The sequence below is a fragment of the Oenanthe melanoleuca genome, chromosome 4 (genome assembly GCF_029582105.1).
Source record: "Oenanthe melanoleuca isolate GR-GAL-2019-014 chromosome 4, OMel1.0, whole genome shotgun sequence".
NCBI classification, from domain to species: domain Eukaryota; kingdom Metazoa; phylum Chordata; class Aves; order Passeriformes; family Muscicapidae; genus Oenanthe; species Oenanthe melanoleuca.
The window spans coordinates 43,756,566-43,784,522 of NC_079337.1; the positions used below are offsets into that span (position 1 = coordinate 43,756,566).

Consider the following 27,957-nt stretch of genomic DNA (forward strand, 5'->3'; position numbering starts at 1 on the left):
TTTGCACAAGAAACACTTCCAACTGCAGGGCTTGATGCAAAATGACCACTGGGTCCTGACCTTCCTAATGCTCAGAAGTTGAAGCTTGAAGTCATTGCATCTCAGAAGTGTGGTTCAGTCCTCAAATGGTGCCTGAAGTTCAGCAACTCTCTAATGGTTGCAATGCTTTCCAGTGATTGACAAGAGAGAATTTAAGGTCCTGGGGTTGTGCTGCTCTATTTTTTCCAAGGCCACAGCATCTCCTGCTTGCAGGCATGCTGCAGAGAGCCCTGCTGGCAGCAGCTATACACAGCATCCTCCCTCTGGTACCCACTCTGATTCTGAGTCCATAGCAATCTCAATTTATTAATCTTAAAGGAAACTGGAAACTTCATTCTCTTAAATATGTCATGATTCTATACATATGCATAGAAAAAAATAAATGCTTTGAGATGCTGACTTTAGTCTCTGTGAGAATGCTCAGTGTGGCTGGAAAGACTGACAGAATTTACACTGATTAAACCAAATGCAGACCTGGACTTGTTATGATTTTCTAATTGAATTATTGCAATTCTTGCATCTTCCAAGAGCTTCTAGACAAATTAAAGCTTCTCAATGCAGTTTTGATTCCTCCTGGCTTATGATAATCACAGGAAAAATATATTTAGTATGGATGTGCTTGCTAATAGCCAGTCTCCTAATTTTCAAAAGTGGTGATAACTTCAGTCATATGTGGAAAAAGCATTTTGATTTTTTTTCTCTCATCTATTCAGGACAAAATATAATTCTGAATATACTTAAATATGAAGTTTACGTGCTCTCTTTCAATACAAAATTTAATTTGATAGTCATAATTTCAAAGACAGCAGCTCCTACTATTTGCTAGAAAGGACACAAAAGCCAACGTTATTGGGAAAATACTTTCCTTGTGGCCTTTATACATTAAATAAAAAGTCATAAAGCACAAAAAAAATGAAGGGAAGGCATCAATTTCATCAATCTGTAACACAGGAAAGGGAGAGGAATGAGAGAAGAAATTAAATTCTCAGTTGCACGTCCTGCACAGGAACAAAAGCAGATCTGCGTGTCCCAAGCCACCTTCATGTCACTTAGACTTTCTCCCCGTTCAGAGCTGTGGGGTGGGATTTCTGGAGCAGCAAGCACTTAGCAAGAGCAGCCTTGCCAGAGCTGGTGGATTAGCTAAGCACAGCATGCCCAGCCCCAGGGAACAGGATTCCTGTTTGTTATGTGCCCGAGGAGATGCGATTTATCCAAATATCTTCCATATACATGGGCTGAGAATTACGTATTCTGGTCACCACCATTAGCAGTAAAAGATCAGTCAATTAGCATGGGAGAGTATATGGTAGGAGTTACTAAAAGATCTTCTCAAGGGCTTTTAATTAATTTAAACTTCGGGGTATACCCAGAAGATCAAGAAGCATTCTCAAAAACAGCCCAGTGTCTGCTGCTCATTTCAAAGACACAGCTGGCAGCACATGGCTTGCCAGGGAAGGGGGATCTCTCTGCCCCTTTTCTGCAGAACAGTTGTGCTGCCAGCATCAAACTCCTGGAGCACTGAGCCTCTCAATAATTTAATTTGGTGATGCCAGTCAGAAACTTCATCTATCACTGGCAGACAGAAGCCAGTTCACTGGTTCATTTTTCAGAGCTTTTCCAGTTAGTGAGGCACACCATGTAATTTAAATGAATTAATCATTCCTGCGAATGCTTACTACTATTCCTGTCACACACAGCCCCATGCTAATTAGCAGGTATTTTACTGTTAATGATAACAACTAGAATATGTAATTTGCAGTCCATGTGTTGATATTTGCAGCTCCCATTGATTGCAGTGTGATGTGTAGGCACTCCACGCTTCCGTATTTAGGAAGCCCAACAGAGGTCACCTAAACTTCACATTGAAGAGCCTAACTTTAGTTTCTTTTTGGGAAGAGAAGCCCATGCAGATGCTTTTCCACCAGTCTGAACACTGAATCTTTGTAAATGCAACAAATCCAAATCAAAACAGCATCAGGTACCCAAGACAAGCATGTGAATGTCTGCAGAGAGTTTGTGTACTGTGCCCCAGCACACATGATACTGTTAAAGGAACTTACCCCCTTTTCGTGAGAAATCCAACTAGATTCTACACTGCTATCCACATCTGTGATTATGCATGTAACTTCAAACTCTTCCCCTTCTTTGAGGAGCTCATAGCTTTTTGATAAGGTGATGACAGGAAGAGTTTTGTGGACTGGAAAACAATTTAGAAGTTTATTACTTTTCATTAGTCTCCGCTCTTCTGGGGGGGATAAAAATCAACAGTCATTAATTAACTTTCCAATAAAATCAAGGCTCTGAGATATATTCAAATTTTTTAATATATTACACAGTTGTTCCTTTACAACAAGCACACTTCTGCTTCAACCTTGCTTCAAATTACACTTAAAAGTTAGATAATACTTGTTAGAGCATAGAAACTTGCATGAAGAAATCTGAATAGTGTTGAACCATGAATGAGATGATTAACTTTGTGACAGTGATTAAAAAGGAACACTCTGGAACTGAAAACACAGTAAAGATCAGTCACTGAAGAACAGCAGCCCAGCACTAACTGCAGATTTTAATTACAAAACATTATAGCCAACAGAAAGTACTGTCTGCAGGTCCCTGAAAAGCTTCTGATGGACAGCCTAGGAAGGACAGGTACAGCTCAAGGACTTGTGCACACCTGTGCCTGAAGCACCACAACCTCTGCTTACTGTGGTGGCTCACAGCTTGTCACCCTGGATGCAGGGGGTGACCTGCAGATGCGGGGCAGCTGTACCCTGTTCTGCTTCAGCATGTCTTTTGTCAACAGCCAGGTGTATCTGAGGACTGTGCGTCTCCTGCCTCTGCAAAGCTCTTCAGCTCTTCCTCTGCTCCCTGTGTGGGTTTTTTTTCTATTTTCTTCATCCTTTCTTCAAGTTTTCCTCTTGTATAATACTCCAGTTAACTTCCCACTAGGGCTTTTACACAGGAAGACACACTGTGAACACAGCATGTATTAGATAAGGTCTTCCAGACTCTCTTTCTGTCTCTGACATGACCTTTGTAGTTATCTTAGGTAAATTGTACAAAACTTAGGAAAACCCCATGCTTCTCAGCCATTCATACTTTAACAATAATCTTTTCCTCATGTAAGAAGCTACAGAGGAGAACAAAGAAACATGTTTGCTCTCTTCAGACATAAAGGCTCACACAAAAATCCCCCTCAGCGTTCAGCATTTCCCAAGTGACAGGAGGATGCCAGTGCAGAAGGCATTCTGTGTTCTCATCTGCCAGAAACATCTCTGGACATCCAAAAAAAGCCCTAAGTCCATAAAGCCCTTCATTGTATTGAGAAGGGCTGTACATAAACACTCCCTGTGCTATCATAGCTGTTGTGTGCCTGAGTACTCCTGCACAGCTCCATTTCACAGATGCCTCTTCAGTCTTTCTACACCAGAAGCTCACATCTGAGTGCCATGGTTATAACTACAAAAACATTACCCATCAAAGCATCTCCAACACATTTAAATGTTGAGCCAAGGAGAAAGTGGGAGTTTTACCTGGTGAACTGAACATCAGAGCATAGTAATTACAGTACTGAGAGTACTGACAATGCTGAATTTCCAAATCATCAGGAAAAGAAGACTTGCCACAGCAAACCCCACACTTGAGGTGGTCCTCACTCCTCAACATCTTGGCCCATCTCCAAGGAGAAAGGGCAGGTCACAGAACAAGCAAACCCCAGTGTGTGTCCCCACCCCAGCACAAGGTGAAAGGTGCTGCCATGCCTGGCCTCAGCTCCCAGCCCTGGCAGGATGCAGGCACAGGGATGGGTGAGCACACCAGCCTGCTGCCCCAGCTCTGCTCCCCCTCTTTGGCAGCAGCCCCAGCTGCACCAGGAGGTGCTTCACTCCCAGTGTCCAGAGCTACAGGGAGAACAAACCCATTTATTTGTCCCTGAGGAAATGCCAAGCCAGCCTGGCTGGCTGAGCTGCTCCCTCCACTTCCCCCCTGGGTATTTACCAATAATGACACACAGGTAAGTGAAGGCTCCAAGGTGCCCAGACAAAACCAGCCTGTGCAGTCCTGGGCACAGATACCAGGCTTCTCCTCCTTCCCAAAGCCACCTCAGCAGCCAACCCCAGGGCACTGGGGTGGGGAAGGTCAAGGGTAGGGTGGCACCAACAGGCTTGCCAAGAGCAGTGCTGCATGTAGCAGCTCAGCCACCAATGCATTCCCCATCCTCATCTGTGCACACAGCTGCTGTTGTGACCATCTTCACTCAGTAATGAAGACAAAGACCTTCTCCTTCCACAAGCTCTGCCTCTCCAGCAAATCCCTCTTCTTCAATGCTATCAGTCAGCTCCTTCTACTGTCACTTGTGGGTAACAGACACAGCAGTCAGGTACTGAAATAATTTTGCCTGCACGAACCTGTACAAACCTGAGTGCTTGTCTGCCCTCAGAATTTAACAGCATAACCCACATTTCTTATAATGATGAAAAAAATGCCTGGAAATCACCAGGAACAGAAAATTAAACTCATCATGGCCAAACCTTCTGAGCACAGCCTGACACAGCTGCGTGTCATATGAGATCAATCTGTGCCCTGACACAACCTGCCCCAAAAAAGCTCTCTAAGCTCACCACCTTCCTCTGGACAGCAGGGAGGCTTCACAGCCCTTCTCTACACCTCCTGGCATTCAGGTTCTCTACAAGAAGGCAAAAATCCTCTGTTACCTGGTCTCACATTCAGGAAAATCTTCTCTGATATCTTCTCAACTCCATTGTGCTTGGCCAAGCACTGGTAGCAGCCCCTGAAGGACCTCTGCACGTTCTTTATCACAATGCCTTTCTGGGGATTGGGAATGAACGTCATGTTTCTGGGGAGACGTTTGCCATCGCATCTCTTCAGCGTGAAATTTGTAACATTTGGATCTGTTAGTGGGCACACTAGCAGGATGTCAGTGTCTTCTTTCCCATAGATCAGAGAATCAACAAGGAAGAGCACATTTGGATCTGTGAAGGAACACAAGGATCTGTCAGACAAGCTGGCATGGGAACTTCTGATTACCCAACTCTACAATTGGGCACTTGTCAATAAAATTTTACTTTCACCCAGTAAAACTAAGTATTGTCTAATTCATGTTTACCAAGAGACATTACATTTTCTCCTAAAAGAGCAGCATGATAGGAGACGTGCAGGAGCATTCAATATCAGATACACTAAAGAATCATGTGCACTAAAAAAAAATCTTACTGCTTTTTTTACTTGGAGATGGAGGGCACTTTTTTCCCTGTTTAGGTCCAAAATATCCCCACAGCAGTAAACAGATTTTCACAGACCACTAGAAGTAATTTGCTTTTAGCTAGTGGCAGGGCTGTAAGGTTTCATGCCCACGGGAAGATTTGAAAGAAATTTATGAGCAAATGGAAGTTGAAAAGCACCTAAATTATGGTTTTCACTTCTGTAAAATACATAATCTAAATGAACACACATTGCTACCAGAGGAAGCAGCAAACAACTTCTCTCTTTCTCTCTGCTCCCTGAAAGCAGAGATTATTTTTAGGCTTCTTAGAAGAAAAACTGGGCACACAAACAGCATATCTGATTGAAAAATAATCATGTAATCTTTCACAAGGTAACTTTCCTACAGCATTTCATCTCAGCCAACCAACAGCACACAAACATATAGTACTTCAAACACTTCTACAACCAAAGTTGAAGCCCATGATATGTCATGACCTTGAAATGCTAAGAAGCTGGCAAACACAAAAATAAAAGAATGTGTGATGACAAACCCTCTGTAAAGGTTTATTTCATATTCCATCTGCACTCTCTACAGAGTAGAATGTATTAGAAAAACAAACAAGCATCTTTTTTGCAAACATGTTTACAACTTGAATGATTAGAGAGCAACAAACCATGGCTTACCAAGGAAGACTGAGAGAATTTAAGATGATGGACAATGTGCATTTGGTTTAAGACAGTAAGTACCAGGCTGAAAACGAAGCCTGGGATGTTTATGTAAGCAAGTCACTACATCAGGGGCTCCTCATCACTGAACAGAGAGGTTACTGGCTGGTTTCTAGCTTAGAGTGAAGGTGCAGCTTTAGCTGAATTTGATATTACCACCCAAGAAGCCCCCACAAACTACAGGTTTTGAAGCATCAGTCTAGAATTAAAAAGGATGTAGATTACTAAGAACAAAAAGTAAATAATTTCTGAACAAAACCAAAATGTGGTATTTTGCACACAGAGATCTTAAAAGAAATGCTATGACTAGCTGTTATTTCTGAGCAGGAAGAGGATGGATTAAAAGTGCTCATCTAAATGTCCCTGCTAACAGACATAACTGATTGCTTTCCACTCAGTCCCCCTTTCTCCAGTATGGACAGAACCAAGATATCTTCATTAGGCAGAAGATAGGGCTCCCTGCAACAGAAAAAAAAGAAAACAGCAGGAACAAAGACCTGTTTCACTAACAGCTGAAATTGCAGGTAAGGCCTTGACTGGAGCAAGCAGAATTGCTGAGGTGCTCCCCCTGCATCTTCAATCCCTGTCTGGAAAGCAGCACAGTGAGAAGACATGAAAGAACTTCCTATAGAGAATCCAGACACAAACAAGGCTGCTCATGGCCATGCTCCTCCTCTCATGGCATTCTGCCCCATGGGAATCTTGCATTGCACTTGCCTTTTGGGCTAATGCAGGTTTCCAACACAAGATACTGTAGTGCTTATCAGTGCTTCCATCTGAGAAGACTTGATATCAAAATCAAGAGATTTTTCTCTCTTATGCAGAGTCTGAACTAGGCCTGCTTGGATCAGGGAAAAATGCTTTTATAGATACAACACAGGTACTTTCTGCCAAAAAGGAAAGGTGAAACAGGTACACATCCACAGTTTGTCAACACTGTGTCATTCATGGTCACAGAAACAGAAGAAATTTGGATTTAGTAGGTTCAGAAGAACACAAGATCTCAACAGAAGCCACCATTCTAGTGTCACTATGCAGGATCAAGTTTCTTGGTCCTGTTCTCTCTTCACTCCCACCTTTAGAAGGAGAAAAGTATAATGGCATGTTTGTGGCAACCCCACAAGCAGCAGAGCACATGGCAGCACCTTACAGGTGATGTAAGATGTCATTAAACCACACCTGATGCAAAATGATGGTCAACCTCACAAACATTTCACTGCCAGGAACTTGTCAAAGTTAAGGCTGCCCATTTTTCACACAACTGAGACAAAAAAGATAATAAAGTGTTGCATGAGGCCACACAACTTCCCTGATGCTTTGCTAAGCATGGTCAGGAGAGCTGCCTGCTATCCTGAAGTGGAGGAGTCACTCATGTAATGGAAGGCAAAATATCTCTATGATCACAGCTGCCTGGGATAATCACCATGACCTTCAGGAAAAACATCATGGTAGGTGAAGTCAAGATTGTTTACCACATATAGGTAAAACACATGCCAGATTTCCTTTAGCCATAGTCGCAGGGAAAAGCAGAAAGTCAAGAAAACTTATCCATGGCAGCTGCATGGCTATTTGGAGAACTCAGGAGCAGTTAAAGGGGCACTCTTTAAATTGTGTGGTTACTATGCCAGATACCTTCCCTCCAGAAAATAATCTTTGCTGCTGTGCTGTGCTTTTATCTCCCTGTCCTGGAGAACAGCCTTGCAGTAATTCTCAAAGGATTAAGCAGGGTTCCAATGGGGGTCTTTGGGACAACCCCTGCTGGTCAAGGAATGCTTTCTTAAGAAAGTTGATGCCATAGGACTTTTTTCAATCAACAGGTCAGGAAGACCACCAGAGCTATGTGAAGGAGAAGCAAAATAACCATTTTCCTTGGAAAATAAATGGAATGCCAGGCATGGTAAACTGTGAGCTTGGGGGCAGCTGACGTAGACATACATCAGCAGAGAAGAAATCTGCAGAAAACACTGCACAAAGAAGAGTAATAAAGGATTGAGAAATGTGTCAGAGCAGAAGCACTTTTTTTCCAGTCTGAGCCATTTCTGATCAGTCATTAAGGTAGATCAGAAGCCAAAAGCAGAGGAATCATTGCTGTTTGCTGGCTTAGGCCTGGGAGCACAGTCTCAAAACACCAAATCCTTTAGGCTGACTGCCTCAGTAAATTAAAAGCTTGGGACCAAACTTTACATGACTCCATACTGATGGATGGCATAGAATTAAAAAGACATTTCTACATATTTCTTGCTTCTTCACTGTGTAACTGACTCATACAACAGAATCTGGTCACTTAGTTAGAAAAGTCTCCCATCTAGAAACGGAGCTCAAATAAACTTCACCACAAAATTAATGGGGATGTAAAGAGGAACTCATCCAGAATTTTGTGCTGCTGACAAAGGTCATTGCAAGCAAAGAAGAGAATGAAGTTTCTTTCTACTGGACAGGAAAGAAGATTTCTTCTACCAGACTGTATTCTCCCACTGTACTTCAAACTCATTCTGTCCTCCAACTTTACTGCTCTATTATTTTGGGAGTGGAGATGGGAGGTGGGTAGGGGGAAGGGGAGAGGTGGGAAACCAAAATAATGTCTTAATTGATATTTACCTTTAACATAAACATAGTAAGAGGAGACAATACTCCCTTTGCTCCTGCATGTGTATCTGCCTATATCTTTGACTGTTGCATTTTTGGTGTACCACTCTTTCTCACTGGAACTCCTTGCTTTTGCTGATGGGTCCGAGTTCTGGAAGTTCCAAGTCACAGGTCCCTCCTCATCACACGTCAGCCTTAATTCCTCCCCTTTATTCAAAACCCACAAAGACTCTTCATGGGACAGGGCACCACCTGGAAAAAAAAAAAAGCACAAATTAGAATGTCTGTCAATACAACACACTCTTTTTTTTCTGCAGAAAAATTATTATTTTATAGCTGTATATGTGCAACTCCTATTTTGGGAATTATTTCTTTAAAATACTAAGCTGCAATGGCAGTGTGCAATTCTACAGACACCTTTAGGCTTGTAATACCTTTGGCACACAGAGAAAATAACCAGTGCAGGTGGAAACTGGTCTGTAAAAAACCTTTTGAAACTAAGGTTTCAGATGCAACACTTTCTGTTATGTTTTGGATTTTGAATGGGAACAGACCCAAGCTATTTAAAAATTAAATTCAAGAACATATGAGTCTGATCCTACATGGCAGCACTTTTAATCATTCTTTGTCATTTACTCAGTATGTTGCCAAGAACTAAAGTTTCCTTGCTCAGTTATCTTTTTATAACTGCTCTTTCATGTATTCAGATGCTCCAGTCATACTCTTGAATTAGAAGTGTCCAGTTAAAGGAAGGCATCAGTACACACTTTCCATACTTGCTTGTTTGTTAACCTGAAGTGCCAATTCAACATTTCTTACATTAAAAAAACAAAACTAAACAAAACATGCAAAATATTCAAGTTTCTATTCCAATGCTACCAAATCAGTTTCACTGAGGCACCAATCTCCCAGTCCCCAAAGCTGCTCTAATTGATCATTTAGCTTCTTTGTCAAGGAACATGCCCTAACACAATCTCACAAAATATTTCCTCTGTAAAATTAGCAGCTCCAGTTCACAGCTCCCAACCACTTTCCAACTGTCTACACAGAGAAAGACTCACATTCAGGCTCTAGTCTTAGGGCAAGCAAATTGGGGGTTGGTTGCTGAGTTAGCATACCATGATTTGAAAACCTTAGTGAGCCTGCAAAAATGGAGTTCAGAGTCAAAAACCCAGAGAAACTCTCACTGTTTAGGACCTACTTGCACATATGCAAATATTGAGGTGATTCTGCAGTAACAAACCCTTCCCCTTTCAGAGCGGCTCTTCAGTGCTACCAGTAATCCCTAGCTTACAATAACTGTGCTGCTTGCTCATGTAACAGAGTGTACAGGACTGTACAACATTCATGTAGTAGCAGAGTCATGGCAGAGAAAATACTACTTGCATGCAAAAACACACTCTGCAGCTCCATTCAGAGGCTGAACTTCCCTACCCACACAGAGAACAACAGACGTTCAGGAAAAACAATTGGATAATTACTTGGGATGAGGTTATACACTCCAGACTTAATTCACTCATCTCACAGCTTTAGTTCTTCTTAAGGTATAGAGTAGATTAAGACCAGGTCAGGTAACTGCTCCTCTTCCTGATAAATCCACCACAGAGTAGGAAGCAAAGGATGGTCAGACCACCTGCAGAGACTAATTACTTTGTTTGTTTGCAGTCTAAAAGGAGCCCTCCTTGGAATTATAATTTATCAGTGTTAAACTCAACTGGCACTCATTCTTCCACTGTCACCACGCAATTTTCCACATGAGATCCACTAATCCTGCATATATGCTTCCATGACAGAATGCATAGACAACCATCCTAGAAATAAAAACTGCCAGAAAAAGGCAGAAAAAAACAACTGTTAATTTCAAATCTGCTACCTCAAAGGGCAGGTGAGTGTCTGCACAAACAAGAAGAGTGAAAGTCCAAGGTCTCAGAAGAAGTCCTGGCCAGCAGTGGCATGGTAAACAGAAAAGCTGGAAAAATTATTTGCCCTGGGCTAAGAGGTGCCTGAGAGCAGGGTAAAGGCATGGCCTGGCCTCAGCTCCCAGCCTGGCAGGATGCAGGCACAGGGATGGGTGAGCACACCAGCCTGCTGCCCCAGCTCTGCTCCCCCTCTTTGGCAGCAGCCCCAGCTGCACCAGGAGGTGCTTCACTCCCAGTGTCCGGAGCTACAGGGAGAACAAACCCATTTATTTGTCCCTGAGGAAATGCCAAGCCAGCCTGGCTGGCTGAGCTGCTCCCTCCACTTCCCCCCTGGGTATTTACCAATAATGACACACAGGTAAGTGAAGGCTCCAAGGTGCCCAGATAAAACCAGCCTGTGCAGTCCTGGGCACAGGCACCAGGCTTCTCCTCCTTCCCAAAGCCACCTCAGCAGCCAACCCCAGGGCACTGGGGTGGGGAAGGTCAAGTATAGGGTGTCACCAACAGATGTGCAGAGGAAAAGGGACCTATTAGAGGCAGCAGTGTAAAGATTAATGTCACAATTGACTTTCTACCTGAGGAAGGATTTGTCAAACCATACATATCACTGTGTTGTGTGTAAATGCTGACAGGTTCTGCAGTAACAAACCCTCCCCCTTATGAAGGCCATCCCAATAGTCCTACAAATACCCCATGTCTGAGGCACAGCACAGCTTTTTACAGCTGGACTGGATGTGTAACAGCCATGCCTGAGATGGGGGGAGCACTTCTCCAAACCCAGCACCACCTGCATGCAAAAACACATTCTGCAGCTCCATTCAGGGGCTGAACTTCCCTACCCACACAGAGAACAACAGACGTTCAGGAAAAACAATTGGATAATTACTTGGGATGAGGTTATACACTCCAGACTTAATTCACTCATCTCACAGCTTTAGTTCTTCTTAAGGTATAGAGTAGATTAAGACCAAGTCAGGTAACTGCTCCTCTTCCTGATAAATCCAGAGTAGGAAGCAAAGGATGGTCAGACCACCTGCAGAGACTAATTACTTTGTGGTCTGGGTTTTGGAGGAAGCCCTTGCTCTGTCCCCATCTCCCCCTCATGAAGATTTATCCCTGCTAAACCCAATAGACAAGTCCACCAGTGCCTGTTTTTCCAGCACCGCCAGAAATTTTCCATGAGTTCCGCTAATCCACTGCATAAACTCAGGACTGATTAAAAAGTATCCCACAAAAATAATTGCCAGAAAGATTAGGAACACATCATTTCATATTTTTACGGAACGTTTATGACTCTTACCAACTCCTTCCCCTAGGTCTTGTCCTATCCATTCCAATTAGGGGTTCAAGTTCTTGTAACACCAGCAGGACTATCTAGCAAGTTATTGGAAAGTTTTTAAAGGTAGTAAACAACACAGCAGAGCCTGACCTGCTCAGAGGCACAAGAAATACATTATGTAGCAAAGCTTGGGAAAAAAAAATGAGGAAACTAGCACAATGTGGTGAAGTATCACTCATTTTGAGATTATTTTGCTGTGGTTCCTTTTACGCCATCTATGAATTTTCAGCAAACCAATTTACAAATGCAATAATGCCTTGTGCAAAGGATTCCCAGAGTGTAAAGGGTTTTTTTTTTTTCTCTCTTGCCTTCGGAAAATAATGTCTCTTCAGAAAAACTATGACAGTGTAGGGACAACCGGTTGTAAACACAATGACTATTAGATTTGCTTCACATTATGCACCAAAATATCATCTGTCTTTAAAAAGAGAATTAAGATGGTGTTTAGCAAGATGAGAATGAATTTGTATCTTATTTTTGGAGGAATAATTAAGTGACAGAAATCTGAGAGTTTAACTAACAACTTGTAATCTGGTGCACTAATCCCCACAGCATGTGTCCATCTGCTCTCTCCTCATCTTTTCTCAGACTCGTGTCTGAGACTGCTGCCTTTGTATGGCACCCCAGTGATGGGGCTCTTTCCAGCCCCCTGCTGCTTTTGGGGGGCTCCAGCAACATCAATCATGTAATCACAGCCATGACACCAAGACTCATAATTCAGGAATCAGTTGTGTTGGCAGTGTATATGCTGGAGATAGCAAGGGATCTCCAAGTGCCAAACCCCACGGAATACAGTGTCTGATGTCTCCTACAGAGCTCTGTGTTCAGCCCAGGTGGATCATGGCTTTACCAGTCACTAGCAGGACTGTAAACTGTCTGAGCAATGGGATGGAGGAACCCACTGTTGTCTCCCCACTGAGGTTTTCCAGATGTGGGTATGCATCCTCACTTTGTTACCTACCCCACACCTGGGCACGCCTCCACCCTCTCTCCACTTCTTCACACTTTTGAAAAGGAGGTGGAGGACTACTTCAATATTCAGGTGAGTGTCCCCATCTCAGCAAGGCCCACCTGACCACAGGAACAACTCAGGACAGGAAGAGTCCTGTGGTCTCCAGTGGGGCAGATGATCCCACTGTTGATCACAAACTGTGCATCCCACCATGACAAATTCAACATTCCCCACACACTGCACACCCAGAGTACCACACTGGGATTCTGGATGACTCTCCAGAGTTGTCCTCAAGGGCAACTAGAGGGTGTAGTTACTGCATGCTAACAAAAGTACACTTATAATGGCAAATATGTCACATTTTAAAAAAACTAAAATAAACAAGTAAGCTCAGAGTTGGACAGTCCAGGTTATATTTTGGATGTACTAAATTTGAGTCCTACAGCTGAAGAGCTTCACTTCCACAACCCTAACTTCTCCATGTAATATAACAAACTTCAGTTAAAAACTACAATGCTGGGATCACTTGAAGTGAAAGAAGAATATATGAATATATTAAAATGAAGGGAAAGGGAGGAAAGAGGAGGAGTACAGCAGTTGTGAATTCTGCATGCAGAAGGAACATCTGGAAAACAAAGCTGGAGGAATTAGAAAATCAAACAGCTGTAGATAATACTGATAGGAAATGCAGGTCAAATTGCAGGGATATGATTAAGGACAGCAGAATGTTCCTGCAACAATTAAGGGATGTGCAAACAACAAAAGCTCTGGCTAAGGAGTGAACCATCAAAAAAAAAATACAGTTAATACTGGAGCTTTTCAGCCTCAGCACAACACTGCTGTAGCACGGAAGAGCACATCAGGTGCAAGTCCACATCAAGCTTGCAAGCAAATAGAAACCATCTCCAGCAGCCAAGAAAACAAAGGATGTGGGGCTGCCATGGAATAAGATGAAGAGTCAAACACTGTGGATTTTAGTCCCAGCTCTGCCACAGATTTCCTGCACAACCTTAGGCCAACAGGTTAGTCTCTCTCTGGCCGCTTCCTCTTTCAACTCTTATCTAAACATTAAAAGGAACAAGAAGTTTGTGGCAGCTCTATAACACAGCAGATTGCTTCCAAAAAAAAAACAAAACAAAACAAAACAAAACAAAAAAAAACAAAAAAAACCCCCTGTGCCTTATCCCACGCCCTTCCACTTTCAGGCTGTGAAAAGCATCTCCCAGGGCAGAGGCAGAGTGTGGCTTCACAGCACAGTCACAACCTGCTCACACCCAGTACCAGCCTCTGCCAGGACTGCCCTGCCAACAGGCTCACTGCTGCTTAGCAGGGGTAAATCCTCATCCTGCCTCCCCAAGGGCTGGGACACATTGGAAGGGCACAGCAGCCTCCTCTGAGCTTCTGCTTTTCCCCTTGCAGCTGTCCATAACCTTCCTAGTCATCACCATTTACGCTGTACAAACACTGCACAACGAAAACAGCGACCTGACCACGACCTGATCCTGACCATGATTCCCAAAGCAGTTAACGTTTTTCTGTCATTAATGCACAGAGGAGCTAAACTTCAAGTGACAGAATGTCCACAACTTTTGAGTAAGACTGTGGTGATTGGGTACAATTGGAGAGACTATTTTTTTCCAGTGCCTGTGCATTCTGGGCACTGGCTTCATTTCAAGGGCTATCACACAGACCTCACTCACCGTGGTTTTTCATCTATAACAACATAACAGAGCAGAAACAAGAGATATGCTTTATCAGTTAAAGTAGTGGCACTGCTGTAGATGTCATGGTCCAGGGATATCAGCAAGACATGGCTTGCAGGGAAATAATATCCTCTTGCAGCAAACCCAGCGCTGCTGGAAAAAAGGAACATGTTTTCAGACACACAAGTCCCCTGCAGGTCTGAAAGAAGAGCAGAAACAAAACCATTTCTTTCACACAAGTGCAGAGGTCCTAGCCAGAAGCCTGCTCAATCCTCTCTAGAGTATTTACACACAGGTCTAATTGAGGAATATCACCTTTCCAACTCTGTCTCTTATTTTTTAAATCCACTATGACAGTTGACATATGCTATGATGGACAAGAATGTAAGATCCTTTCAATTACATTTTCTTTGTCCTGCCATTTCATGCCCCAAGGAAGAATATAAAGTGTCAAACTTGCATGTTAATTGCATTGAAACAACTTGAATTTACTCTGATGTGTAAGATCTCCCAGATTTTTAAAAGGAGAGATGCTATCATATGCTAACTTGTTTTGTTCCACTTCACTAAACAGACACTCTCCCTTATGCTAGATGAAAAGTATAGCAATGGCAAATGTCAGTTTTAAATTATTTGATCTGAAAGCCTACATGAGATCCTATTTCAGCCAGGCTGTTTGGGAGAAGGTGGCTACAGAAGAAACCATCCACACCAACACCCACACTAGTGTCTTCCTCAAAGACACAGACCAAAAAATACCCAGGACATGATTGTCCTTTCAAGTGTCATGGACTCTCAGCATATCTGAATGACACAAATCCTTGCTGGCCCCTCTCCTCTGCCCCAATATCTTTTCAGAGACTGAAAAATTATCTGTCACTGGACACAAACTTAAGTCAGGGCAGATTAGCTCCCCTGCAGAACTTAGCAGTTTGCTCCTAACCCATCTCCTGGGGTCGGTGCTATCTGCTGACCAACAGACTCCTCAATGCCAGAGAGAGAGAAAACAAAGAGCTCACGAGCTCGTGCTCGCTCTGGAGTTTTGGATTCTTGGAATCTATATGTTACTCAGTGCAGAGGATTAAAGAGGGCTTTGACTTTTACCCAGCTGCACGAGGGCAGCCCCTGTCTCCAGCCCAAAGGGAAGGGGCAGAGGAAGGGCACTGTGAGAGCAGGAGGGCAGGAGCTCACCAGCACAGCACGCAGGGGCACAGACTCCATCTGCCAGCAGCATCGAGGAGGAACGAAGATCTCCCACACAAAGAGCAAGTGTGGAACCAGCCAGCTGATTCCCACTCATGGCAAACCCAAGAGAGGAAGTGGCAGGAGGTTGGAACAAAGGTTGTCTTTATCATCTGTGGAGGCATGGGGAACTACAGAGGCTGTGGCTGTGAGGCACCCCCTTTGCAGCCAGGCCCCATGGGAACCTTTCAGCTCCACAGTCTGGGGCTGCACCCACACCAGCCTGGCACAGAACAAGTAAGAGGCACTTGGTGCTTACCACTGCAGAGAAAAGAGCTCAGGAGACTGAGGGGACACCCAGCTACACCTGGAGAGAGGTTGTGCACCCCTCAGAGCAAATCAGGTGAATAAGGAAGAGCCAGAATCAGAGACAGGTAGCACGAAGACAAATCCAGCCAGCTCTACAGACCCTGTATATCCCACTGGCCAAGAGAAACATTGACAGAACCTTCAGGCAGGATAACCATGAGCACCTGGGACAATCCTGCCTCGTGGGTGGAAGGCAGCAGATCCCCCTGCAGCAGTCTGGTCACACCTATTAGTGATGCAGCGAACAGCACTGTGCTTCAGTGCCCCAGAGCAGCTCAGCAGAGCAGATTCCTCACATCACCTCCACAAACACGTGAGAGCTGCCCTGTACACACCAGAGCAACATCCCTCAAGGCCAGGGGCTGGGGGCAGCAATGCAGAGACAGACAGCCCTTCCCCTGCCCCACTGGCTTCACTTCCCTTGCTGGGGTGAGGAAAACCCAGCCGTGCACACAGGCTGCTGCTCCTGCTGAGCAGCCTGCCCCTTCTGACAGGCATCCCTCACTCTGCAAAAAGAGCCATTTGTCAAAGGCAGACATGCAGCTTTATAGAATTCTAGTTTAGCACACATACTAATTGGCTACAGCAGGATCAAACACCATGTTTCCTTCCAAGACCGAGTACCATACCTCCCTGAATCCTCCTTTTTTGAGAAGTCACAGCTTTGGGGCTTTTACCTGTTGTTTCAGGTTTGTTTTTTAGAAGGAGTACAATGTGCACTACAGTAGCCCAGTCACTTATCCTGAAGCACTATGTGTGACAGCCTACACGAGGTGATTCATTCATTTCATTATATTACATTGATGCACCATGGTTTCTTACACCTAAACTTCCTATACTTCCCACCACGGGAGGAACCTACAGGCAATGTATTAATGAATAAAACCAAACACAGTGCATGACTGACCTGCCAGGCTGTTGGTTTGTTGGGTTTTTTTTTTGAAGAATGGCCTGTGCTTACAACTACCTGGTAATTCTTACTCAAAGAGAAATACAGAGTACAGCTAAATATGTATTTATGTACACAGACAAGTAGATTTAAAAAAAAAAAAAAAAAAAGAGCAACTGTATGCCACAGCACTTGTCAGTATTGGGATTTATACATTTAGACTGATTTATTGCCTCCTTCCCTCTAATTTCCAAAATTAGTTATTAAGCAGCTGTCCCCATAGTTAGTTTTGTCAGCTGTAAGACACATAAATAAACAAAATATGAAGTAAGTATGGAGAATGATCTGAAGGAATGAAAAAGCACACTAATGCATAGTGTATTCATATTCAGCTGTCATGTGCCCCATCTATTCCTTTAATGGCTCTTTCTTCTCACTTCTCTTTGCTGACATTTACATTAAAAGGTGCAGTGTCTTTCAACTTCCATTCTGAACGGATGTTCCTTGTAATGAGCAACACAGGCTTGAAAGCATGTTTTCTGAAATTCAGTGAAAAGGTAATTTTAATGAAGAGAAATGAGAAAACTGGAGAACAGTGAATCGTTTTGCAATCTGAATTAATGCCTATTTGGAAAAGGCTCAGCTGAGGAAGGAGATGTAAGACTTTTGGCAATGCAAATTCTAATTATTTCAAGTCTTGGCAGTAATTTTATCAAATAGTAGCAATTTCATTAAAAGGTGCACTGGTAATCATCTACATAAGGCCTCCAGAGGGGAAAATATACCAATAATTGCATAATTATGTTATCACTGCTCGTATGATGGACCACATTAAATACCACAAAGAGGAACAGTGCTTTTTACTTTCTCTAGATATTTAGTTCAGTACATTTTCCTAGAAGATTATAGCAATAAACAAGACTTTCAGATTAACATGTTCACCAAATTTTGCAGAAAAGACACAGCTATCTTTTATGTCCATAATACTTTGTGTTCTCTTTTCCTTCACAGAAAGAACTGACAGATTAATGAGAAAAATTCTGGGTTTAGTAATAAGATAGAGTATTTATATAGCTGTGTTACCAAAATACAAGTCATTGCATCATGTCATGCAGGCACATGGCACAGGATCCATTTAAGAGGCAGGTTTTAGAATATTTCCACATTTGTTCATATAAATTAAGTGTATCTATGCAGAGATTTTTGATAAGCCTGGAAGAAGTTAGATTTCCTAACACTTCAACTTTTCTATTAAGATGTTGGCAAAAAATTCTTGCACAATCATTGTTTTACACACAATACCAAATCTAGTAAGTTGCTTTTTAGTGAGGTAGCCAGTGTTTTAGGTAAGTATCTTTGCATATGCCTGCTTAAACTATGACTAGGACAGTTTCTGGGGGAGTCATTGGGACATTTTTCAGAACACACTCAGGTGCAAAATGTCACCTCAGACAGTCACACCAACATCTGTCACAGATGTCTTAGATAGAAGAGCTTTGAATACAGAGACTTAAATTTATTTCTGACAATTCAGCTTCATTTCCTCAGTCTTCTGCCAATAAATAATGGCTGTTGAACTTCATCTTTGCTTGTAGTTATTGCTTTTAAATTGTACTTTGTTTTCTAGTTTACTTATAAGCCTTATCAAAAATTGCATATATATAGGCAAGTAGTCCTCTCTCCTGCTCCAGGAGAGAGACACAGAGGACTACTTAATGTGAGTGCCTGCTTAAACAGGGAATCCCATTTCAGCATCTCTTCTGAATATATTTAGCTTACAGGAGGAGACCAGAAACACAGGGCTTACTTCTGCTCCTTCCATGTGACCTCTTTTATTGTGCTGCATACCTCAAATCCTAGGTATGATAACATTAACACTACTGCAAAGTCAGCAACTTTATGTATAATACCTGGAAGTCAGACCATGCTATGGAATAGGAAACTTTTTAACAGCTTGAGTTAAAATGAACACTACTGGGAGGAAGCTTTTATTTTGTGGAAGATAACATGATTTCTTTTCAAAGTACAAAAGTTATGCTCATCCAGAAAGCACTTCCATGATATTGACAACACCAAACAAGCATCAGAAGTGCAGAAGAGAATCAGCCAGCTACTGAGCAGCAGAAAATGAATGCCTCAGGATCAGGTTCTAGCACAGAATTGTATATAAGGCATATAAACAGAACCATTTCAGGTAAAAATGCCCCATTAAGCTGTATATTTAATTTAATATTACATGGAAAGTAAAACCACGGCATTTTTATAATGCACATTTTCCTTTTAAAGGGTAAAAATACTCAACAGTGATTTTGAGAATACAACAATGTAAATTTAAACTTACAGATCCTCTAATCATTAAAAAAATAAAAGCAAAAATTTATTCAAGCTGTACATCTGCTGTCAACATTTTGAAGATAACTACTGGATCCATCAAAGTCAGTGCCTGAGCACCTTTAGGCATGTTGTGCTGCAGCAATAAACCAGCCTTTGGCATCTGGAGTTTTCTAGCAGGTGCAGAGAAAATATTTTCTTTATTTCTGCTCATTCAGTACAACTCAATTAAGCAACTAGTCCATTCAAAGAAGAACTACTGATCTGGAGCTGAAAAAAAACCCATAAATGTTTCTTTCCATTGCTATTCCAAGAATAAACTATTCCAAGAATAAGGAGAGAATGACATGGACTAACACTAAAATTTTTGCAGCACAGTGATTAGAAGCCATCAGTTTTGACTACAGATAGGCCTTTCAGGCATTAATTCTTTATTTCAAAACATTTCTCAATGAGTTTTTTCTTCTGAATTGGCTGGCTTCTATGTGGTGCTATTTTTTATCTAACGGAAGAACATTTCAGAATTCTTGTTTCCTTCATTGTAATCGATGTAAATCATCAGTAAAAATCAATTATCTAATACTAGAAGTGTCAACATTTTCTATTTTCATACTAAAACATACACATGAAGAATCAGGATCAGTGTATATATAACAAGGTACATAATTGCTTAAATACAGGCACAGTGATTAATCAAAGTAAGTATAACATTAACTGCAAAGGCTATATTTAATTAAAACTCTATCTCAATGGTAATAAAAGAGGTTAAACCTTTCTTTGCAAAATGATTAAGTACAAATGCAAAACAGTTAAAATGAGGCTTACTGTTGGCTGATTTAAATCGTGATTAAAATCAGATTTACAATGCTTTGAATCAAATTGAAGCACACAGTACAGGGGGAGGTAACCATTTTATTGAACCTGCATTTCTCATCTGCAGTCAGACATCAATTTTACACATCATATCTGGAGGAAATGCAAACAAGACTGAGAGGGCTGAGAAGAGCAGGAGGAGAAGGAGTTACAGAAGACACTCCAAAAGGAAGCGTTGGAAAAGCTTTATCATAGAAAAGAGAAGCTGAAGGGTTTCTATTGCCAACATGTAAAATATGATTATAAAAGGGATGGTGATGTTGTAGTATAGTAGTTCATTATACCCAAAAGACCAGGAGAATAAAAGGATGGAATTAAGCAACCAGCAAGGGAGATTAGGTATCAGAAGAAGCTTTTGACCTTTAATAACTATTTACAGGAAAAAAACAGGTGGTAAGACTGCAGCACAAATCTGCCTTAGAGCAGGTTAGAACAAAAGTCTGTGTAGGGAGATCTGCTCCATCTGACTAGGAAGAGCTGGGGACAGACCAGGTCTCTGCAGGTCTCCTCCAGCCTTAGAGTTCTATGGGAGCTTCCTAAAAGTTGCTGTGTCTCTTAGAAACCCAGCTGCAGGAAGAAGATGAATACATAAGAAAGTCAGATTTCATACAGGATGAAGTTTCCAGTCCTGAGGCTGCAGACAAAACCTTCAACATGTGACATCCAGTGCAGCCATTAACTCCTGAACAAAGACCAGATTAAGTGAGAGAGCCAAGTGCAAGCTTTAAATCTCAAACCTGTCAGCAGGAATCTAGTTAGTTCTGAATGGCCTAGGTGTGTGAACACCCAAAACATTTCTATTACACAGCTCACTGGGATTTTCCACCCCTTCAAAGCATGCAGGCTCTGAATGACAGGTTATAACCAACAAGCTTGATTTCTTTTTTCTGTGTGGCTTTTGCACAACACCTTTCTGTAAAACAAATCCACTCCAGCCTTCTCTTCTCCAGACTGAATAATCCCAGCTCTCTCAGCCTGTCTTCACATCAAACTTGCTCCAGCCCTCTGGTCCCTCCTGAGGAGCACTGCCCAGCTTCACACAACAACTGGTAGATAAAGACAGGAGATGCAGGACTAACCTGGCATTTGTCATGCCTCCAAAGAACCTGTAAGAGATGCAGCTCTCTGATTTTCACATTTGCCTGCCACAGTTTTCATCTCTTCTTAACATAAATCAGCCCATGCATCCTCTTTATCACTTAGATTTACAACTGCCAGTGCCTAGCTGACCAGAGAATTCTCTGTATCAGATATTTGACTGTGTTACGTGATGAGAGATTCAACTGCCAAGATGACATTTAAAATTACAGACATTTAATGCACTCAGCCCCCCCAGTGACAAAAAACCCTGTAGCTCCTAATGTTACCCAGTGATGCCTCATTTTAGCTCCATTTCCAGAAATGATCCCTATGGAGCAGCCCAGAAGCTGCATAGCATGGCAGCAACATTAGAAACTTTTGTGTTATTTAAATGCCTCTTTTCTGTTAAAGTCAAGAGCCTTACATGCTGTAAAAAAAAAAAATAAAAAAAAATTGCAACATGAAAATATCATTAAAAATCCATTAAATCTGAAAACCTGTGTTTTCAGAATAAATCAATATAATGCCCAAGAGGAAATCCACTGGGAGAATAACATTTACTGAGCTTTCTAATTGGTATCCCCTAGAAAACAGGAGTCACATTCTCCCCTCAAACACAGATGTTTACACTCTCCTTATGCTTTTATCACCAACGGCAGCAATCTTGGCCAGTGGACAAACAACACACTTCAGTTGTCATCAGCTCTGGCAGCCAGCCAAGGAGGCTGCTCACACACGTAAAATTACATTCATTTATGACTGTTTGCAGGATTCATTGTCAAACAGGGTCTTATTGGGGGAAAAAAACAAAATTTCTGGTTTCCTAAAAGTCACTGAAAAAGCCAAGCACAGTGCTACAGAACACACTAATATAGAAGAATCTTAGTAATCTTAAAATTCATTTTATGCCAAATTCTCCTAATTTCTGTGTGCATCCTCTTCAGATTTTTACAAATAAATGACCAAAAGGTGTGACACACTCTCCTTTGATGCAGCAGCATCAGCTCCTCTCTCCAGCCTAAAGTTACAATGAACTCTTGCTACAGCTGAGAAACCCCAGCTAGGGAAGCTGAGTTTCTAAGGAACAGAAACATCTGCAAATTGTTTCTTGTGCACGGGAACAGTCAGAAAGGCATTTAGAAATTTTAAAAAGGTAAACTTTTGTACTTAAAGTGAGAGGGTACTTACAGTAAATGCAATGCATTAGGATATCAGACCTCATTTCCTCCAGCCATTCTCTGAACAGCTGAAAGAGACTTAAGGAAATGAGTCAAAATCCTGGAAGATGTTTGTACTAGATGAAAAAGAAAACAACATCTGTAAAATTATGTGTCACATCCATAGAGCAAGACAATGTGTAACACTTGATCTCTGCAATGGCATTCATCTTGCTGGACAGAAAAAAATGCTGAAAAGTGGCTTAACCTTGAGCAATTACTGCCTCTCTTCTACAAGACTGATATCAGATTATATCAGTCATTGTGTATTGTAGATAAACATATATGTTGTTGAAACTCTTTGATGCTGTGTGGTTCTTGTTTTATCCAGAATTTGTTGCTCCTTACCTTCAGATTCCACCAGACTGTTTACTGTTCAGATAAGAAAGCAGTTTTCCTTCAAACTACAAATGCCTATTATTTGGTATTTAGTTTTGCAGCTCCACATATGCCTTAGAAATCATTCTAATAGCTTGCAGTAACAAATTATAGTTCAGACAGAAATCCAAATACCATAGAGATATCATTAGTCTCTCAGAAGAGACCAGAGAGTGAAAAGGACAAGGTTCACTAGGAGAACCTCCTACTGACTGGACTATGACTCAGATGTGTCTCCCAAGACCTGTCCTAGCACATGTTTACATGTGCTAAAGACATATCCCTTCCAATTCCACCTGTATCCTGGTGCAGCATGTCCCTTCTGGAGGTGACTCAGGACCCTTAGCTTAATTCAGGCACCTGCGAAGAAGCTGTTTGGACAATCACTGGGTGAGCTGAAGAGATGGAAAACCCACAGAGAGCCAATACAACCCAACAGCACTACAGCTGCAGTCATCTGTTGACAAGAGGCTCTCTCTGGCAAAATAAGCACATGGAAATGCCTTCAGTCTCTATGAATGGCATTTAAACAGGATGTAAATGGGAGTCTCACTTCTTGCCAAATTTGTCACATTCTTTATTACAAAGCCCGAACAAAAATCACTTACGCACTTGCAGGGAGAGGGTTCCCAGTGGCAGCATGAGGAAAAGAGCTGAATACTGAGCAATCTTTGACATTTCCATTCTGCTTCTGGCAGTGGCCTTAGGGCACATTTCTGCACAGGAGACTCTGCACTGCCACAGGGGAGGGAGGAAAAGGAGAAGGAAAGAGCAGAGATGGAAATGGGAGTAGGGAGGGCAGGATACTCAGATGGCTTGAGGGGGGTCAAGGCAGTGACTGAATGACAGCAATCAGAACCCTCATCAAATTCAATCTTCCTCCTTCAAGCTTCCTCCCTCATGGCTGACAGGTAGCAGGGAGCATCATGAAAACAGACATTCTTCCCTCTAGGCACAGGGAGAGTCTCCCATTACTCTGCAGCTGACTGGGGGGAAAAAAGAGCTTGTATTGATGGATGGATGCTGAAAGGAACCATGTCCAGTCTTCCATGACCACAGGATGGAAATGCAAGAGACTCTGGCAGAGTACTGGCTGATAGGGGACAAAAGCAAGCCTTGAGGGAGGAGAGGAGAAGCAGAGAGAAAAGGTCGTTCCAGAATACGGCATCAAATTGAGGACAAGGCAAGTTCCAAATGGAAGGAAGTATGCAAGCATGTTAGTTTGCAAGGAAAACAAAAAGTAGGAAGAGACTACGGACAGAAAAGATGAATGGTTTACCCTTTGAGAAGCTACAATAAGCTGTTTTCTACATCCTCCTTCCCTGGATGCAACCAAAGGAAGAAGCTCTTGACAACAGCCAAAAAAAGATACTTATTATAAATCTGTATACTGATAAACAGGATAGGTCTCAACAGGGACTGTGGGAGATCATCCCAGCCAAGTGTCTACACAGAGGCAAAACCAAAAGTAGCACAGCTCCAAACCAGCTCCGGAGCAATCCAGAGCAGCACGTCAGCTCTGTCCTGCCTGTCACTTCGGATGTTCCTGTGCTGCTGCCAGGACTCGAACCGTCACGCTGATACCTCCCCCAGCAGCACAAAACTAGCCCAGAATACTCCTACATCTGTGTCATACACAGATGATGCACATGCATACCCAAGGACAGCTGTCTTCTGCAGCAGCAAGTTATTTCTTACAACACGGCGTGGTTTTTGTTCACACAAGTTTTTGTCTGATGTGTCCCTGAAGTCTCCCACAAGTAAGTGTAAAAACCCAGACGGAGAAGAAGGATCATGAGAAAGGCTCCCTCCTTGCTTCTCCAGCACTCTGGAAACTGCACCTCTGTCTTCCAGAACATGCTGCCAGTGTGACCTGAGTCCCAAGCTTTCCTTAAGGACAACTACAACAATGATGAAGGATAGCCTAAAAGTGCAGGCAAGAAATACACAAAGTAAAGAAAGCTGGCAGCTATTAATCATTTCATCATTTTATAATTTCTTTCTAGGAGTAACTCATTGGTAGGAGACTTTCTCAGTCTTGTGGCCACAGCATTTTCCAGCCTTATGAGAGTACTTCTAAATAGGAAAGCCCAAATCGCCAGACACCGTGCTTACTCAGATTACCAGTAAACAAAGGCAGCAAGTTACCTAAACAAACCATAAACGAGTCTTAAAGTGAAGTGTTTTACAATGAAGAAGTGTAAACTGTCACTGTTGCTGGTTTCTGGTGTTTTAGGGGTGTTTGCTCCCATGGGCAGGTGCTGGCAGAGCCCTCCCCGTCCGTGTCACTCAGAGTGCTCTGCCAGGCTGCTCTCTGGAGGTGGCAGCAGACGTTCAACACCTATCGCTGTGCATCGCTTCCCTGGATCCTCGGCTCCTCAGATAAGCACCGAAAGAACCTTTCACGTTATCTCCTTTCAGACTTCCGTGCCCAGGGCCAAATTCTTCCCCAGGTCTAGCAGCGACCTCCTTCCAGCACCTTCCCCGGACACCGCCAAACGCCTCGTAAGCACGAACCACGCAAGGAGATGCACGGCGGCTCCGAAAGCCATGTGCGAAGTTACCCAGCTCCGCAGCCAGATGCGGTATTTAAAAACATTAGACCCGCACTCCAGGGCTGCGAGGTCAAGCAAGTAAACCCCCTTTTTAGAAAGGGGTGGAAAGGAACCTACAACACCCCAAAGTTTTAGCACCAGCTGACCCCCCGAGGGCCTGAAAGGCACCCACCGCCCTGCCCTTCACCGCGAAGGTGCGGGAGCAGCCCAGCCCTGCTGCCCTGTCCCGCGGCGAGCCCGCACCCGGGGCACCGAGCCCCCCGAGCCCCCTGCCCCCCGCCGCACAGCGCTGCACACCTGCCGCCGGCCGCTCGTTCCTGCCCATTGTTCAGTGAGCACTGAACCGCGGGGACATTTTGTACCGATCCCCGCATAGTTTATTGTCAAAACAGCCCGGCCGAGGAGGTGGAGGCGGGTGGCGGGGATCCCTGCCGGCCCCTCTCCCAGCCCCGGAGAGCCGCGCACGGCAAACAAAGGACTTTATTTCCCCGGCGGGGCGTCCCGCAAGGGCAGCGCGGGGCGATGCCGGGCACAGCGCGGGCGATGCCGCCCGACCCCGTGCAAAGAGCCGCCAGCGCCGAAGTTTTCCCCGCCGCCGCCCGCGCCCACCCCGGCCCCGCGGGGCTCCGCGCCCGCCCGCGGCTCCCACCTGCGGGGAAGAGGCTCAGCAGCAGCAGCAGCGGCAGCAGCAGCGGCGGCGGCAGCGCGGGGTGCGCCAGGTCCCGGGCGGGGATCGCGCCCTCCATCCCGGCGCGGTGCCGCTCGCTGAGCAGCGCCCGGCGCGGAGATGCCCGAGCCCCGCGGGAGGGAGCGGAGCGGAGTAGAGCCGGCCCCGCCCCGCGCCCCCGCCCCGCCGCGGGGATGGGCGCAGGTGAGCAGCTCCCCCGCCCCCGGGAGGGCAGCGCCCCGCGGGACCGCCGGGCTCCTCCAGCCCTAAACGGGAAAAAGACAGAGCTCGGTGGCGGAATGTGCGCACGGTGCTGTCGTGGGGGCGAGCTCGCCCTCCTCACGGGCACCCCAGGGATCGGGGCTGCGTGAGCCCGAGCGCAGCGCGGAGCGGAGAGAGGTGGGGAGGGAGCGGCGGGGCTGGGCACGGGAGCTGGAAACGCAGAGAGCATCCCTTAAAGGGCAGCTACAAAGCCATTTGCCTAGCTTTGAAATCCTCGCTGATCGCTCCTGGAGGTGTCACAGCAGATTCTGGAGGTGCCAAAGGTATCGCCTCCTCCCTGGCTCGCCCTGCTGAGATCGGCTGAGCCCGCTGTGGGCCACCACCCAATAAGGGCCAGAGCACCTCGAGTGAGACTTGAAAGTGTGTGCTGTGGCACAAAGCGAAGACTTGAAAGAAGTGGTTGGTTTTGTATGGAAAAGAGAAAACCGACAGGAGCTTAAACGTGGAAAGGGTCCTTAAGAAAGGGACTGTGAGCAATTGTTTTTCATGTCCCTCAAGAGCAAGATAAAAAGTTGTCCATTTAGTTATCAGGAGGGGAAAAAATCGCTTAAATGTAAGGAAGGCAATTACAAAGAGCAAGGAGGTTTTAGAGTACAAATGCATTGTGAGAAGGGGTTGTGGAATCCCACGGAGGGAGTTTTTTAAGCGCCGATGAGACCACTGACGAGGATCTGGGAGCACTGGCTTCTGTAGGTGCAGAACTGGAGTGGGGCTGCTCTGCAGGCAGAAATAACACAAACCACACGAATGTCTAGCGTTAACACTGCTTGGGCAGTCAGTGTCACACACTGCTGAGGTAAGGAAGAAAGGTACACAGGTGGCCCAGGCAAAGGAGTCATGCATGCACTCACCAGCCACGCTCTCTGCACAAGGTATCCACAGGCAGCACCTGAACAGGCAGATGAGCAAAGGACACACAGACTGTCAGCACACCCATAACAACACTTCTGGATGTACAGAAAGATATAGAGGATATACGGCAAAACCTTCACCCCTAGAAAAGCATAAATGTAGACTTCTTGAAATGTGCCAGTAGAGATCAGAAAAATTATTGAAGGTAAAATATTCCCTTTTTTTCCTGCATCTTCCTTTCTTTTTCACTCCTGTCAGATTTTTCCCCAAGGTTAATAGCGCTGTCCCACATGGTCCAGCATGAGATGAAAGTCTTGTCTTATATGTTTAAAATGGCTCTCTCCATTTCTTTACTCTTTCATCTCTGACAGCCAGTATCTTTTGATAGGTGAATCCTTCCTCTGCTGCAAAATGGAACACTTTTTTTGTTAGCACACCAACAATTTCAAAATCAAATAATATTTTAAAATCATATTTTCATCAAATTAATCCTAGGAAGGAAAAAAATAACTGAAATACTTCATTTATTAGTGTCCCCCCCATTTCTCAGGTGTCTCTGAATTTTTTTTCTATAGGAGAAAAAAAGTGAGCTGAAATTTTTTTATGTAAACACTTGGAATGTTTAATTTCTTAAAGACGCAAAGGCAGGGCACAGTATACTCTAAGAGGTTTTCACTAAAGCATTATCAAGGAACATGTGACGTTGTTATTGTGGCAGGTTTTTCCCTGTTCTCCTTGATTAGTGCTCTTTCAGTTAGTGGCCTGCCTTTAGGTCCTGCACATCCCTGATCACAT

General features: G+C 43.8%; 1 protein-coding gene across 2 annotated transcripts in view; it reads right to left on the bottom strand.

Moving 5' to 3' along the window:
* KIT (KIT proto-oncogene, receptor tyrosine kinase) overlaps positions 1-26,288 on the bottom strand; it is a 57,415-nt gene extending 31,127 nt beyond the window's left edge. For both annotated transcript variants that reach the window (XM_056490150.1, XM_056490151.1), the window contains exons 1-4: positions 26,011-26,288; positions 8,587-8,826; positions 4,752-5,030; positions 2,100-2,236 (exon numbers count right to left, since the gene is read on the bottom strand). In XM_056490150.1, coding sequence (XP_056346125.1) covers positions 2,100-2,236; positions 4,752-5,030; positions 8,587-8,826; positions 26,011-26,107 — 753 coding nt within the window. In that variant the 5' untranslated portion in view covers positions 26,108-26,288. The remainder of the gene's footprint in view (positions 1-2,099; positions 2,237-4,751; positions 5,031-8,586; positions 8,827-26,010) is intronic.
* Positions 26,289-27,957: the final 1,669 nt, after the last annotated feature.